Genomic DNA, 15006 nt, shown 5'->3' with positions numbered 1-15006 from the left:
TGTATAGTGAAATTGCTGCACCACTTAAAATTCGCCCCATGGGGAACTGACAGTTACTACCCCAAACTACACAAGAACACCAAAAAACTAGACAACACAAGAAAAACTAAACAACAAACTAGAAATGAAGAAACACAGTGGGTTATAAAGGTACTTCTTCTTCATTTTGATGGATGGACGGATGGAAGGAAGGACACACGGGATGTTGAAGCGGTTTGCACCACTTAAAAATACATATCTCCTTGGACGACTCTTGCACAATTCCTTGAATCGATAATTTTCCCCATGTTGATACTGAGTTTTTATAACTTCTACCGAGTTGGAACAAGGAGCGCTGGTGAGTCCACATCCCACATATTTAAATCTGTTTATTAAATGTTTCCTGTAGATCGATTATAGAAAGATGGCTGAGCCAAGAAATTCAACATCCACGAAGTGTGTAGTTTTTTTTGTATCTCGCCATACATTTATTATATATTTGTTTAGAACTGTGGATTGTATTTTAATAGGCTGAGTGAGTGCTTACTTGAGGTGTCAGGTGTATGACCCACACCATATTTGTTTGGGGATAGAAAACTAACATGTCTGGTACATGACTCGTGTCATTTTTTTTGGGGTGTGGGGGAGGTGGGGAGGTAAAAAACTGGCATGTCAGGTGCATGATTTGTCAGTGAATAAAAGCTGGCAGCCATTTTGAAAATAACAAATAAAAAGGACCTCTTCTTCCCCTTTCAGAAAAAAAAAATCTGATCAACTGGTATTTAAAAAATTTATTTGGCCTTGTTGCTCTTCATGTTGTAGCTTTAGGAAGGAAATATATTTCTGCACTTTGAAATTTCCTTTTTTTTTTGCTCTTCATCTGTTGTGCCCTAAAGAAATTAAACTTTCCATTGGAAAGTGTTATGGCTGGAGGTACCACGAAACGCTGTCGGTTAGAGGAAGGCTGGGACCATCTGCTGCTCGTTCTTACAGAGAGCGGAGACACCTTACCTTGGTGCGTTTATTAGACTGCTGGAAATGCCATCTCTTTCTAGTAATGACTTGGTCTCATTTTGACATCACTGATTGGTGATGTTTTGCGTTACGCAAGTGTGACATTCTGCTCTACTTTGCTTTTTAGCACCCTTCATTTTAGTTGGTTGCACAGTATAGAGACGAGTCATGTATCTTAACTTCATTATCTCTGCTTATGAAGTGCATTCAAAGCTCACATCCAAGACTGATATGTAAAATACAGGCTTGCACACTTTTCCTGTGAAGTTGTTGTCTTTCTAAATTAATATTGAGGAGAAATTTGTTTTTTCCTTTTTCTTTTTATGTCTATATGTCTATTCCTTTTTTTTTTGTTCCCACATTTTCAAAATTCCTCCTTATTCTTCCTTCCACCAATGTTTATGTCAACCCAAATATACAGGTTGCAGGTACTTTTGCAGTTGCTCATTAGGTTCCCTGACTCCATACCATCATGGGCTGTTCCCAAAATCATCTCTGCACTGCTTCGCTTGCTGCACACTTCTGGCCATCAGCATGACCACACAGTAATGGTCTCTCTGCGATGTTTGCTCCACATTGCTGCCACACACCCTCAAGTAAATCCACATTGACCTTAAAATGATTCCCACTCACTCTCACTGTACGCACTTGAGACGGCATTATATATATATACATGTGTAAAACTGTGGGATTTATTATTTCATTTCTCTGCGATAGGCAGGAGTGGAACAGCTGCACTCGGTGTGGGTGAAAATATGGAACAGTGTGGCCCGTGGTGTGGCCGGTTGGCGTTTACCCGTACAACGGCCGGGCCTGGCTCTGCTTCAAATGCTGCTGTCTCGGGGATTTGTGCAAATCCCTGATGCTGCCTGGGAGATCTTGCTTGCCTGCAAACCCTGTCGGTACTGTGCTTTCTTTGGGATAAAATAGGAGGAAATGATGTTGCACTATTTTGTGTGCCATGGTGTAGAATGAATTGTGTTTGATGCCCTACTGTCATTGTGTACTGCTCAGTCTTGCCAAAATAGAGCATATCCTTTCCCTAAGCAGAATGATTGTGGTCCACATGTGGGTTCACTTATTTTTTTCTCAAAAGAACAATACCTGGAGAGAAATTTCTTCGAAAACACAGCTTCATTATGAGTTAGTATTTTAAATGAAAGTTGGCATTATTATTTAGGATACTATACTAAATCGAGTTCTGCATCATAGGACCAGTGTAGGTCATAGGACCTGACCAATGTAATGTTAAGTTTGTCTCAGTTGTTTTGAGCAGTCAATAATCACACCTTGGTTGATATGTTTGCTGTGATTATATTTTGTACATGACTCAATAAATATTGTTATTTGTCGATTCTGTCCTCTACTTTCAGAGAGTCTTTGGAATTACTCTTCACTCTAGTAACCTGCAGTCCACTGCCTGAAAGGTGGCCCAGCCTGTCACACTCTGCCCATCATGGTGATGATACAGATGACCAAAATGCCGGATGTCAGGTGCTCGGCCTGCGGGGGGCACTTCTTGCTTGGGTTCTGGCTCCGAGGGCTGTTGATGCAGAGAAGGAGATGTCGGGCGGGGAGCCTTCTGCTGTGCTGCAACATCTGTGAGATTCGCCTCACCTTAAATACCTTTTTGAAGGTTTTTGGTGGTCGTGTTTTGAGGCTTGTGGGAAAGACAAAAATAAAAAATAAAAAACTTTTTCTTTTCCTCCTTTTGAAAAAAAACATTCACTTAAAACACACGTGGTGCAGAGGTAATGCACTTACATTTGAGCTGCCTTGTCTGCGTTTGATTCTCGGCTCATTTTATAAGCTCTCACCCTGGTGCTTTGATGACAGGGCTTTGAATCTCTCAGATGAACGTTAAGCCATGTACCCATCTGTTACCATTAGTTGGTGGACATTAATAATCTTACTGTGACATTTGATGAAGAGTAGGGTGAGTATTGCCTGTGCCTTGGTCAAATTGGAAATGTTTGCCTTGACCTGTGGGGAGCACTACATCAACAGCAAAACTCTTGCCCTTAGAATATAGCGCATACACATAGGTTACATTTGTAATTGACTCCCTATCCAATATGCTTGCTAATGAATGAACTTATGAATGTATTCAGATCCATAAACTTTTCCACTGCCCCCCATTCCATTGTCTGTCTCTTCTTTTATTTTCCAGGGGCCTGTCAGTGTTCCTTGTGGCACAGGTGCTTCTGGCTTTGACAACCAGGGATGGTCATGGCAATAAGAAAACCCCACAAGCAAATATCATGAACATGTGAGTGGTGGGTGCTGTAGTAATGACCATAATGCTGGTGAGGGACCGGTATACATGCTGTGATCTTTGATTAAATATGGTGAATGACTTGAGGAAAGGATGAGGAAAGGCAATGGTTTGAATGATTACTCCGTCTTGTGAAATTGTTTGACCTGAACCCCATCCTGGCAGAGTTGCGCTGTACATTAAAAACTCTTTCTCACTCTCAGTTTACTGCTCTTACACCTCCCAAATGCCAGGAGTAACTCTAACTGTAACTTCTCCTCCACTCCCACCTGTTGTTTGTCTGTGTTGTACTCTCCTCCCAACAGTGAAGAATCCATCTACATCTCTCTCTCTCTCAGATGACATGGACCAACTTTTAATCACTCATCCCAACTCTCTCGCTCTCTTCCTCATATGTGGTGACTTTGATTGTCCCCATGCTAATTGGCTGGGTGTTGCTGCCCCTCTCATCAGCTATGGCACTTCTGCAAAGGACTTCTGTGACTTCATGGGACTGACTCAATCCGTGAATTTTCCCACCTATATTTCTCCCAATGGAAAATCTTCCCTTCTGGATTTGGTGATTACCAACTTCCATGCCAATGTATCTTGCTCATCCTCTGCCCCTAATTGTCTCATCTGATCATGTGCTTGTGATGGACAACATCTCTGTCACCATCCTCAGCACCGGTGTGTCTGGCAGTTCATTCAGGCAAGCTGGCACGGACGACAAGCAGCCATCTCACTTCAGGATTGGTCTCCTATATTTACCGCCCCTGATATTAATTCAGCCTGGTAATTCTTCCACAGAAACCTATCTGTTATCTTATGCACAGATTCATCCCATCTCATCTTCAGTTATCTTACCCATCCTCCCGCTCTTGGTACTCTGAATCCTGTGGTGAGGCAATTGCTTTAAAACATGTATTCTCTTCCTGGGGGCCAAATACAATCGAAGGTAACCTCAGATCATTCCACAATGCCCGCAATAAGTGTGTGTCTACTCTCAGAAGAGCCAGAAAACATCATCTATCCAATCTCACAAATGAGCTTTCAAACTTGTCTTCCTCCTCTAAAACCTGGTGGTGCCTTGTCAAGTCTGTCTCTGGTGTACGCTCCCCCCTCCATCCCTTCCCTATCTTCAAGTGGCACCACAGCTGACTCTGCTCATGAGAAGCCCCAAGGGCTCAATTCTGTGTTTGCTTCAAAATCAAGTGTCCCAAACCCATCTCTCCCTGTACCCACCCTTCCCAGTCATACCCAACTGCTCCTAAATTCTGTGTCTTTTGCACCTGAGAAGGTGGAAAAGTTTCTGGCCACCCTCAATTCTGACTCTGCAACTGGACCAGACGGCATCAGCTCATGTGTCCTAAAAATCTGTTCTGCTGTTTTTGCACTCCCTCTGCCCTTTTCACCCAGTAATTTACCCTCGGTCATCTTCCACTTGCTTGGAAATCGGCCAACATTGCAGCATTACATAAAAATGGTGTAAAAACGGATCCCCTTAACTACAGACCAATTAGCTTACTTCCAATCTTCAGCAAGGCCATGGAATCCATCATTGCAGTTGATATTAAATCATTCCTTTTCTCCAACAGCCTCATCTCAGATCATCATTTTGGATTCAGACCTGGTCACTCTACCTTGGACATGCTGCTTCGACTCTCCCAACAATGGATGGAGGCCCTCAATATCAATCATGAGATCAGGACTGTCTCTCTGGCCATATCTTGATCTTTCGATACAGTCTGGCATCTGGCCTTGCTCTCAAAACTGTCTGCGCATAGAATCCAAGGCCAACTCCACTCTTGGATTACTCATTTCCTCTACTCTCATAGCCAATGTGCGATTCGCAACAGAACCCTTTCTTCTCCTCTCACTGTCAAGGCTGGAGTACCACAAGGCAGTGTTCTCGGCCCCATCCTTTTCCTAATCTTCATCAATGATCTCACCGACTCTGAGAAATCTTCTTTATCTCTTTGCTGATGACTCCTCTCTGCCATGAGTTTCCCCGTCTTTCTGTCAGACAGGCAGCAGCTTCTTCTTTCTTCTCAGACCTTGACAAAATCACAAACTGGTCAAAGACTTGGAACATGTCTTTCAATCTTGAGAAATCTCTCTCTCTGAAAGGACCATTCCACAAACCCTCCCGTATACCTTTTCAACAACTGTCTCAAAGGGGTTCAGTCACTCAAACTCTTGGGTCGCACCCTCAGCCATGATATCTCTTGCACAAGCACATTTCAAAGTTGTCCACCAGAGCCAGATGCTGACTGGGCATCCTCCTTCATGCATAGTCCTTCCTTGGCACGCCTGAGCTCTTATCCACCTGCAAGGCTTTCATCTGCAACTTGATGGAGGACTGCTCTCCTCGCTGGGCTGGCTCCCCTGCCTCACATATTGCTCAGCTTGATGCCGTGGAAACCAAGGCTTTCAAGACCATTGGAATCTCTCATGATGAAGCTGAGTCTGTGAGCCTTACACTTCACCATCGCCGACAGGTCGGTGGTCTCTGTCTTCTTCCACCTCATTTCTGGTCTTGCACCCTCTGCCCTCTCCCTGCTCTGTTCACCCCCCCAACCCCACCCCCAACGATGAGGGGTGGGGGTGGGGGGTTAGCTCTCATACGAGCCTCGACATTGTATACAAAAAAAAAGGATCTGCAAAACACAGATGCATAATCTGTACGACACCCCCTCCTAATGAAACTACCTAAATCCAGAACCACTTCTCACCTCCATTCATTTATTCCTCTCTTTTTCCCGCTTGTGGAACTGCCTTCCACACTCTCTTCGATCTCATTCTTCCTTTCTAGGTCGTCAAGACAGTTGTTTACCACCATCTCAGGTCACCCCCCCGTCCAAAGCCATGATCTTTTCGACACCGATTAACCCCCCCCCCCCACAAAAAAAAAATATTGCTTTTGTATCCATCTTTTTGTATGTACACTCCTCGTGTTCTCCCATACCTCTCATCATTACCTGCATCCCTTGTTTGTTTGTCTCCGTCTACCTTCTCCCTCTGCCCTGCTATTGGTATTTACTTTCTCCTGCTGTTCTCATGGTCTCTCTCGATCATCTACAAGGGTGAGTCGAAAAGTATCCACAATGATTTATTAAAAACTGTGTTGTGTTGATTACATTGCTTATTGTACTTGCATGTACGAGCACGACATGTCTGCGCCATTGTGAAGCAGTTTCAATCTTGAGCAGTCAGTAGTTGTGTCATCGTAAGGGAGTTAACATGACCGCTTCACTATCCGTATGCACCAAAGAAGAGCAGCATGCAGTGATGTGATTTTTTTTGGGGGCTGAAGGTGCACCAGAGGCAGAAATCCATCGCAGACTTTCATCACAATATGGGAACAGTGCTTTACTGCAGCGGAGTGTGTACGATTGGATTACCATGTTCAAAAATGGTCGCACAAATGTCACTGATGTTGAACGATCTGGATGCCCATCCACGTGCACAACAGAAGAAAACATTGAACGAGTCCGCACTGTGATTCTGGATAACTGACAGTTGCCGATTGAGGAAGTGGCACAACATCTGAATATCAGTCATGGTTCTTCACATTAAATCATCAACAACCAACTTGTCTTTCATAAAGTTTCTGCAAGATGGGTTCCAAAACAATTCACAGAAGAGCACAAGCGCAACCGTGTAACAATCTGCCAAAGCCTTGTGAACCACTTTCGGCATGAAGGGAATGCTTTTTTGAGAAGCATTGTCACTAAAGACGAGACGTGGATCCACCATTACGAGCCAGAGAGCAAACGCCAGAGTATGGAGTGGAAACGCCTAAAATCACCATTCAAAAATAAGTTTAAAAAGCCAACCATTGGCCGGAAAAGTGATGTTCACAATTTTCTGGGACTCACAAGGCCCAATTTTGGAACACTGTCAAGAGGGGGCCATGACGGTAAACAGTATTCGTTATTGTGAAACGCTCCGGGCCCAGTTGAAACCAGCTATTTGATGGAAACACCGAGAGCTACTGTCAGAATGTGTTGCATTATTGCATGACAATGCCTGTCCACACACTGCCGCCCATACTATGGAAACCCTCCAGCAATTGAACTTTGAGGTGTTGGAGCTTCCTCTGGAAATTCTTGGCCTGGCACCTTCAGACTTTCATCTGTTTGGTCCACTCAAAGACGCTTTAAGAGGCCGCCACTTTGACAGTGACCAACAAGTGAAAGAAGCGGTGCATGTGTGGCTCGTTACTCAGCCAAAAATATTTTTGTCTGAGGGCATACAGAAGGTTGTGAACTAATTCACTAAGTGTGTTGAAAAGGTAGGGGACTATGTGGAAATATGATGGCTTTGTCCATGCTCAATTGTCATTATAATATTTAAATAAAAATATGTAACTGTGGAATCTTGAGCATCGCCAACGCCATTTTTGAAATATTTTTCGCCTTTTATCGAGACTTTTGAATTCCTGACTTTTGGTAATTGCGCATCCAGATGACTCACGGAAATGTATCTCATATCTAAAACTTCGACACAAAAACTTAGGAATGATTGTATGCTCATTGTTTGCCTGCTTTGCAGATTTTAGTTCCTGTGATAACTTGTGACCTGTTGAAGGGAGTTTAACTAAACATGGTAAAATTATGTTCTCTAATGCAGAGATGAACTGATTATATTTTGGGGTGAAAGATCAAAGGTCATGTGAAATTTCACTTAAAGTGGCAGATTTTCGTTTTCCCCAAACATGGTACAAGTATGTACTATGATTCAAAGATGAATTGATTCGATTTTTGGGGGTCAAAGGTCATGTGACCTTTTGCTGAAAATGATCAAATTTAACACAACTCCGGATAGGAGAATCTGATGTTGACATTGATCGGTGAGTGGATTGCCCATTGTGAGTGGCGGAATGCTATGAACTACAAAATGACAGTGTCTAACGTTGATGGTCATGTGATCTTTAATTGACAATCTTTGTTACCACAATAACTTATGAACCGCAGAAGGGATTTTAACCATACTTGGCACAAGTATGGGCTGCGATACAAGGATGAAGCGATTCAATTTTAGGGTCAACAAATGAAAGGTCATGTGCCCTTTGAAAATCATTTTACCAATCATAACTTGAGTAAGAAGCATCTGATGTTTTCTCTGTTCTACTTCTCTCTCTTTTCTCTTACACTTTCTCTCATTTGACCTTTAAGTTTTCATGTGACCTTTAATTGAAATCAAACGTAACAGTGGGTTGACATTTGACGCATTCGCATGAAATTCTATTTTCTTGTTGTTATATTGTTTTTGTTTTGGGAGATGCAATCCTCTTTAAAAGGGATATGATGAAGGGCAGGTGCACATAACTTCAAAAAATGTTCTGTAAGAGAATAAGGAGATTCAAGTGTTACAATGAAGGGAATAACATAATAGTGTAACAAAGTTTCTGGTGGTTCTGAATAAAAGTGTGAAGTACGATTCTTGTTCGGATTGTTCTGTAAACTACCACTACTTTTGCTGGGTGTTTGCATCAGAGATGTTGACATCCCATTTGGTGACGTCACGAGTGAAGAAGATTTTGTCGAGAAACTTTGGCTGTGCTCAAGTTTCCACATTCCACTCAATATCTCCACCCGGACAGAAGCCTTTCGGGTTTGTTCAAAGTCCATTTGTGGACGGCTTCGATTGTTGCCTGGCCTGCAGGACCCTTTGGAGCGGATGGTTCAGGGTCTGCTCGAGGTTTCTGGAACAGAGGTAGTCTGAAGCTAATATAAAGGTCAATTACTATTGTTTGTCCTCTGTTTCCTCATGTTTCTAACAGCTTTAAAGTTTGCATTTCTTGCTTTGACACAGAGTTCAATTTGAAGCAAGCAGTTGTGGGTCTGGGAAAAAGTTTGGCTGCTTACGTCTTAAATGTCAAAGTTGGCCTTCAACCAAAAATTATATTAAAATTCTGTGATATTGACCACACAAACAATATATGGTGAATATTGAGTTTAATTTGTTTGTGCCATCTGCTCCTGTGCTGTCTTCCTTGCCACTGACTTCAAGGGTTCTTTGGAGGTGGTATTGCGTGGAGCACTTTTGCTGTGTGGAGTCGCTGCTGGACTGGATCGGACTCGTCTGGAAGCTGAAGGAATTGCACTTGCGGACTGGTGTCTGAGCAAAGCTAAGGTGTGATCTGCAGGTTCTGAGATGAATCCCTTGTGATAGATTTTCCATGAAGGATAAAATAGATAATGGAAGCTTTTGTTCATGGCAGGAGCTGGTGCAGAGGGTTTCTCAGCTGATGTCCAAAATGCAGCAAAACTTGGATTCCAGCAGCATTTCTGCATTCTCCTTCCTGGTGACTTTCCTCAAAGAGGTCTTTTCTGGGGTGACGAGCACCAAGGTGAAATGTGAAAAATGACTGAACACTGCCTGATAAAGTAGTTACAGCAGACTCTTGTTGAGATAGATGGATAAAATAGACTAACTGCTTGGCTGAAATTGGTCTTCACCAAGATTGGGATTCATTAATTTGTTCATTCGTTAATTTATTTATTTATCGATGATGGACATTGGAAAATCATGATATTAATGATGTTCATTCATTGATTCATCCATTCATTAATTTATTTGTACACTGTGGACATTGGAAAAGAAAGATAATGATAATATTAGTTATTTATTTATAACTAACAATAAAATACGATTTAAAAAATAAAAAATTCAGTTAATGGGACCTGAAGACAGCTTTATGTTCAGTTTTTGTTCATTTGTGGCATTTGGCATAGTATAGTGAGATGTGGCACTTTTGAAACTAGAATGGTACTCGGTAGAGCGCATATCTATGTCAGGCTGAACAGTTAACATTTTCTATCCTACTAATAGACCGGATCTGCATCTGGACCTGAACCAAAATCTGTTTGGCTTGTTGTTGTGACCTACCACACTTATCCACAAAGTTTTGTCAGAATCTGTCCACAACATTTTAAACGAGAAGGGCACTTGGTAGAGCGCATACCTCTGCCACGTAATTTCTGATCCACAAGAACATATCAGATCCATTACATTTTTGAAATATCTTGCTATATATTGTTGCGAATTTGCACCCGCCGGCATGCGATCGGCCGCTCGACTCGAATGGCGGCCGCCTCGCCCACCGGAACGGACAATTCTGTCGTGACCCTCTCGGAACAACGCCGGAGCTAGTCACGGGTGGGGGTTTAACCTCACCACGATCGTGCCAATTGCACACCTGCGCAGGCTAGGGTCGCTCGCCAAATTCGATCTACCTAAGTACCTGCGTGAATGGTCGACCGGGCGATCGCACCACCCCACAGGCCGACTCCGGACATGAACCGCTTTCACGGTCCGTTCCGTGCTACAGTGATAACCGAGCGGTGTTATCATCGGCCTCGACGGTTCCGATTAATTATCGGGCATATTAAGCCCACTGCGAACCCGTTACGTGAAGCAGGATGGAGGGTCAATTAAAAGGAAGGAGACGAAGCGAAACGGGCACAGTTCAACATGCAAGCACTTTATTTACACGACACACGGAAAGCACACATATACAGTCAAACAGTCAAAATGCACATATGGCAACAAAAACAAAAGCAACAACGACCCAGAGTTACTACCGACTACGCGCACACACGGCAACACTTATACAGTTCTACTTTACAGACGGCGCCAACACACATCCATACAAAAACCCCGAAAAGAAAATGGTGACTTCCCTTTGGGGCCGTCGAGTCCCTCTCCCACTTCCGTCGGCGTGGTCGCGCCTGGCCGCGACTCCGTGCCCTGGCGTGGTAGACGAGTCCTCTCCGGCGTGCCTCGCGCCGGCACGTGTTGGCCGCTCGATGCCACGGACGGGGTTTCCGGCGCTATCCCAGCGCGGATAGAAGGGGGGGGGAAACGTAGTTGCTCGAGGTCGCGGTGTGTGGAATGGCAGATGCTTCGTCCCACCAGCGGGGTCTCGGGACCACCCCACAGAAGACCAGGCCAGCGGCCACCACGAAGGGAAGAGCGGAAGAGGACGAAGAGAGCAAGAGCACCCCCAAAATCGCTCCGCCCGTGTCCGACTTTAATAGCACGGGGCTCCGCCCTTCACTCCGCCCCTGTTTTCGGCTCCGCCTCCCCTCGAGCTTCTTGGAGAAGCTTTTCGAAGGGGACGTACCCTCACGCTTTCCCTCCACCCCGCTCCGTCCGGGGTCCAAGGGAGTCAGTTTTTGGCTTGGAGCCAGAGCATTATTCCCCAAAAAGAGGCCCCCACCTTTTCTCACCTTTGACCTTTGACCTGCATCGCTCTTCCGCCACTCCAAAGCGCGGGGAAGTCAGACGGGAAAATCAGGCGGGAAAAATCCACGCGTCATCGTTGTGCCTTCTTCTTTCCCTCCTTGCGTTCTCGACGGTTTCCAACGCGGAAACCGTCGTAGTGTGGACCGTGGAGGATGGCGTTCGTCAGCGGGGGTAGTGGCGAAGATGGTGGTGGTTGTTGTGAGGGTAATTGTAGCGTGGTTGGCGTTGTGGCGTAGTTGGTGGCGGTTGTTGTTTGCGGGGAGGTTTGTCGTTTAAAATAACAATAGAAAAAGAAAAACGGCTATCTCAAAGGATCGCAGCCCGAATGAATCACATAAATTCCCTCTAGACAACGGATTTGGGCTAACTACACATGTACTTAAGAGATATCTCACCTACGGGACCTGAATGGTGGTTTGCGAATTTCCACAGCCGTAACAATATTGTTTTTGGCCCGATCTCTCAATGGTGAAGAATCACTTTAAAAATTAAATAATTCTCGTATCTCGATCCGGATTCGGATCTTCACCAAAATCGAACCAATTTGTCATAGTCACACACCCACCTGTCCACCAAGTTTCGTCCGAATCCGTCCACAACTTTTTGAAATATCGTGCGATATATTAGTTTCGTCCTATCTCACAATGGTATGCCTCGTGTTGGCTTCATGGTTAGGGTGGTGGGTTTTGGATCCTGCGGTTCTGAGTTCAAATACTGCTCATCTGTTGAATTAATACCAGGTGGGGTTAACTCGGCCTGTCATCTTTCCGAGGTCAGCAAAATGAGTTTCAGTATGCTGGTATTCTGTGTTGGAATGGCAACCCATCCAGGATTGTGCCCAATAGCCAAGGAGACTGCTTAGGCAGCACCAACACTCTGCACAGAGTCCCAATCTCCTCCTCTCAATAGTGAAGAATGACTTAAAAATTTATCTGATTCGGATCTTCACCAAAATTGAATCAATTCTTCCTTGTCACACACCCAACCTGTCCACCAAGTTTCATCCAAATCAGTCCACAATTTTTTTGAGATATCATGCTATATATCATTTTTAGCCCTGTCTGAATGGTGCAGAATTACAAAAAAATTATAGTAGTCGGATCTGGATCCGGATCTTCACCAAAACCTAATCAGTTCATCCTTGTCACACACCCAACCTGCCCACCAAATTTCATCTGGATCTGTCCACAACTTTTTTGAGATATCCTGCACGCAAACAAACAGACAGGGGTGAAAACATAACCTCCTTCACCTTCGGTGGTGGAGGTAAATATGGTGCTATATATTGTTATGGACTTGGGATGCGAGACTCGCCGCAAAGGGAAGCACTCGGGTTCCTTCCGAACACCCGGTCTTGAGGTCGCCGTGCAAAGATAACTCCGTGCACCAGTAGGTTGCTAAGCAACCATGAAATATCCCATTGGCACTGCCAATCCTGGCAGGGTTACACCACCTCGCGTGATACCTTACCTGTGGATGGCTGAACCGAGGTGGGTCTCGTGCCCTCAGCGCACACCCGGATTACTGCCGAGCGATACAGTGAGTGTGCACTGGCTAACGAGCAAACTTGTGGGGCGGAACTTCCCAGCTAATCTAACGTGTGGACCACGCTGGACCAGTGAAGGAAAAGACAAAATGAGCTGGGTGCATTTATAATATAAGCAATTTATTTATAAAGTGAGGGTGAGGGAAAGTATGTGAACAATGATGAAAGGTTTTATTCAGCAATATATGTACAGCAGGGGATAGCAAGGAATTGTGGGGTGTGGCAAAAGAAATTCAGTTTTATACCAAGAGAAGACATAGGTCAGAGCTAAACTGATATTAAACTTCTGCAATCTTAACTTATGCAAACAATACAGGCACCGTTAAACACACACCCGAGGAAATGAAAGAGTAAGAAAGCGAAGATGTATTTGAGGTGTTCACGACCTCTTTCAATACCTTGCATGGCCGACGGACATACGCTTTCCAGTTGCTTAGGAGGGGGGAAGAGGGAAGAAAACTGGGGGTGTCTATGGTGCATGAGTGGGAGGTTCAAGTGAAGTCTAAATGAGGCACAAGTGTGATGCAGAAGAGGAAGCATAAAGGAATGTGTATCTGTTATTGCTCTTTTAGTTTGTGCGTCTACAGCAGGAGAGACGGTAGATGGGAGAGACAACATGTGAAGTAATAGCTTTATATAGTATGTGAGAAGATCTGTAAATGTCGATGCTAATGAAGATTGGCTGTGGAACACAGCAGAAGCTGAGTGCCGAGGACTTGACGATTACTCGGCAATGACCCGGAAATGGCCCAGCAACTCCTCGGCAATGACTCGGTGACTGTTCACTCAGCTCTGGCTCAGTGACTGCTCGCTCGACTCTGGCTCGGTGACTGACTGAGAATCCGGATCCGGATGGGCATTCATTGTTGGTTAGGAACCCGCTGGTGCACGGAGCTAGCTATCTGTGCATGGTGGCCTCAGGATCGGGAGTTGAGGAGGGACTCAGTGACTGATGCCACCCTGAGAAGTAGCCCTGCCCTGCCAGACTGCGGAGCCATAAATGGCCTCATTTACCTCCAAACTCGGCCATGCAACGGAGTTCTGGAATTAACATGGTGCGCGTGTTTTTGGGAGCGCTCTCCGGCCATGAACTTGCGCTGGGCTCAAATTGAGGTTCGTTATTTAGCGGAGCGTCAGGGCTACCCAGACAATTCTGAACGGACCCCACCACATACTTGCACTTCCAGTACACACCAACATGTTCTGACTTGTAATGTCTTCCGTTCCCCGATATCCCAAAAGACTGTGGTTAGTGTCCAGGGAAATGACTGTGGTTGTGGAGTTTCGTAGTGGTTATGGTGAGGTCGGGGAAGCACTGTGGCGTTTGTGGTGAAGAGGTTGAACCAGTTATGGTGAGGTGATTGAAGAGGTCGAGCGTAGGTTATTGTGGGGTTTTTTTTAAGAAGGTATTTGAAGTTCATATGAAGGTTGTCGCGTTGATGGTCTGAGTTCTGTGAAGGTTGAAGTGAAGTGTCCAATGAACAATGGCGCGCAGTTTGAACGGGGTTGTGGCGGCATATGCTAATGTAGTTCTATGGGTAGCATCACTGTCCTGTCTGTGGCGTGTGCCCGTGCTTGCGTGAAGGAGAGGTCATTTGTGAAGTAAAAGTAAAATAAAATAGATGAAAGAATAGCAGATGGAATTAAAGACCTAACTAAAAGCCGTACGCAACACATCTTGTCCCATATACCCACTAGGCATAATGGGAGGGCTAACTGAACGAATACTAATGAAATAACTGTCTTGGAATCGCTATATGTTGGGTGCCATTGCTTTGGGGGAGTGCCGGCTTCGCATAACCATCACAACGTCATTTTTGGCCTTATCACTCAATAGTGAAGAATCACTTTAATATTCTTGGATCTGGATCATCACCAAAATTGAATCAATTCATCCTTGTCACACACCCAACCTATCAACCAAGTTTAGTCTGAATACATCCATAACTTTTTTAGA

General features: G+C 44.6%; 1 protein-coding gene across 7 annotated transcripts in view; it reads left to right on the top strand.

Moving 5' to 3' along the window:
- Positions 1–15006, top strand: part of ATM (ATM serine/threonine kinase) — a 154878-nt gene that overhangs the window by 18573 nt on the left and 121299 nt on the right. For all 7 annotated transcript variants that reach the window (XR_015051151.1, XR_015051153.1, XR_015051152.1 and 4 more), the window contains exons 9-16: positions 876–994; positions 1415–1589; positions 1711–1895; positions 2367–2594; positions 3164–3262; positions 8749–8968; positions 9266–9388; positions 9477–9605. Coding sequence is in view for 4 of the 7 variants with exons in the window: in XM_085854442.1 (XP_085710568.1) it covers positions 876–994; positions 1415–1589; positions 1711–1895; positions 2367–2594; positions 3164–3262; positions 8749–8968; positions 9266–9388; positions 9477–9605 (1278 nt within the window). In the remaining 3 variants the exon portion in view is untranslated. The remainder of the gene's footprint in view (positions 1–875; positions 995–1414; positions 1590–1710; positions 1896–2366; positions 2595–3163; positions 3263–8748; positions 8969–9265; positions 9389–9476; positions 9606–15006) is intronic.

This window comes from Eptatretus burgeri, chromosome 14 (assembly GCF_056783735.1).
Source record: "Eptatretus burgeri isolate ZD-2024b chromosome 14, Ebu_testis_v1, whole genome shotgun sequence".
NCBI lineage: Eukaryota > Metazoa > Chordata > Myxini > Myxiniformes > Myxinidae > Eptatretus > Eptatretus burgeri.
This window is presented reverse-complemented; position numbering and strand designations above follow the sequence as displayed.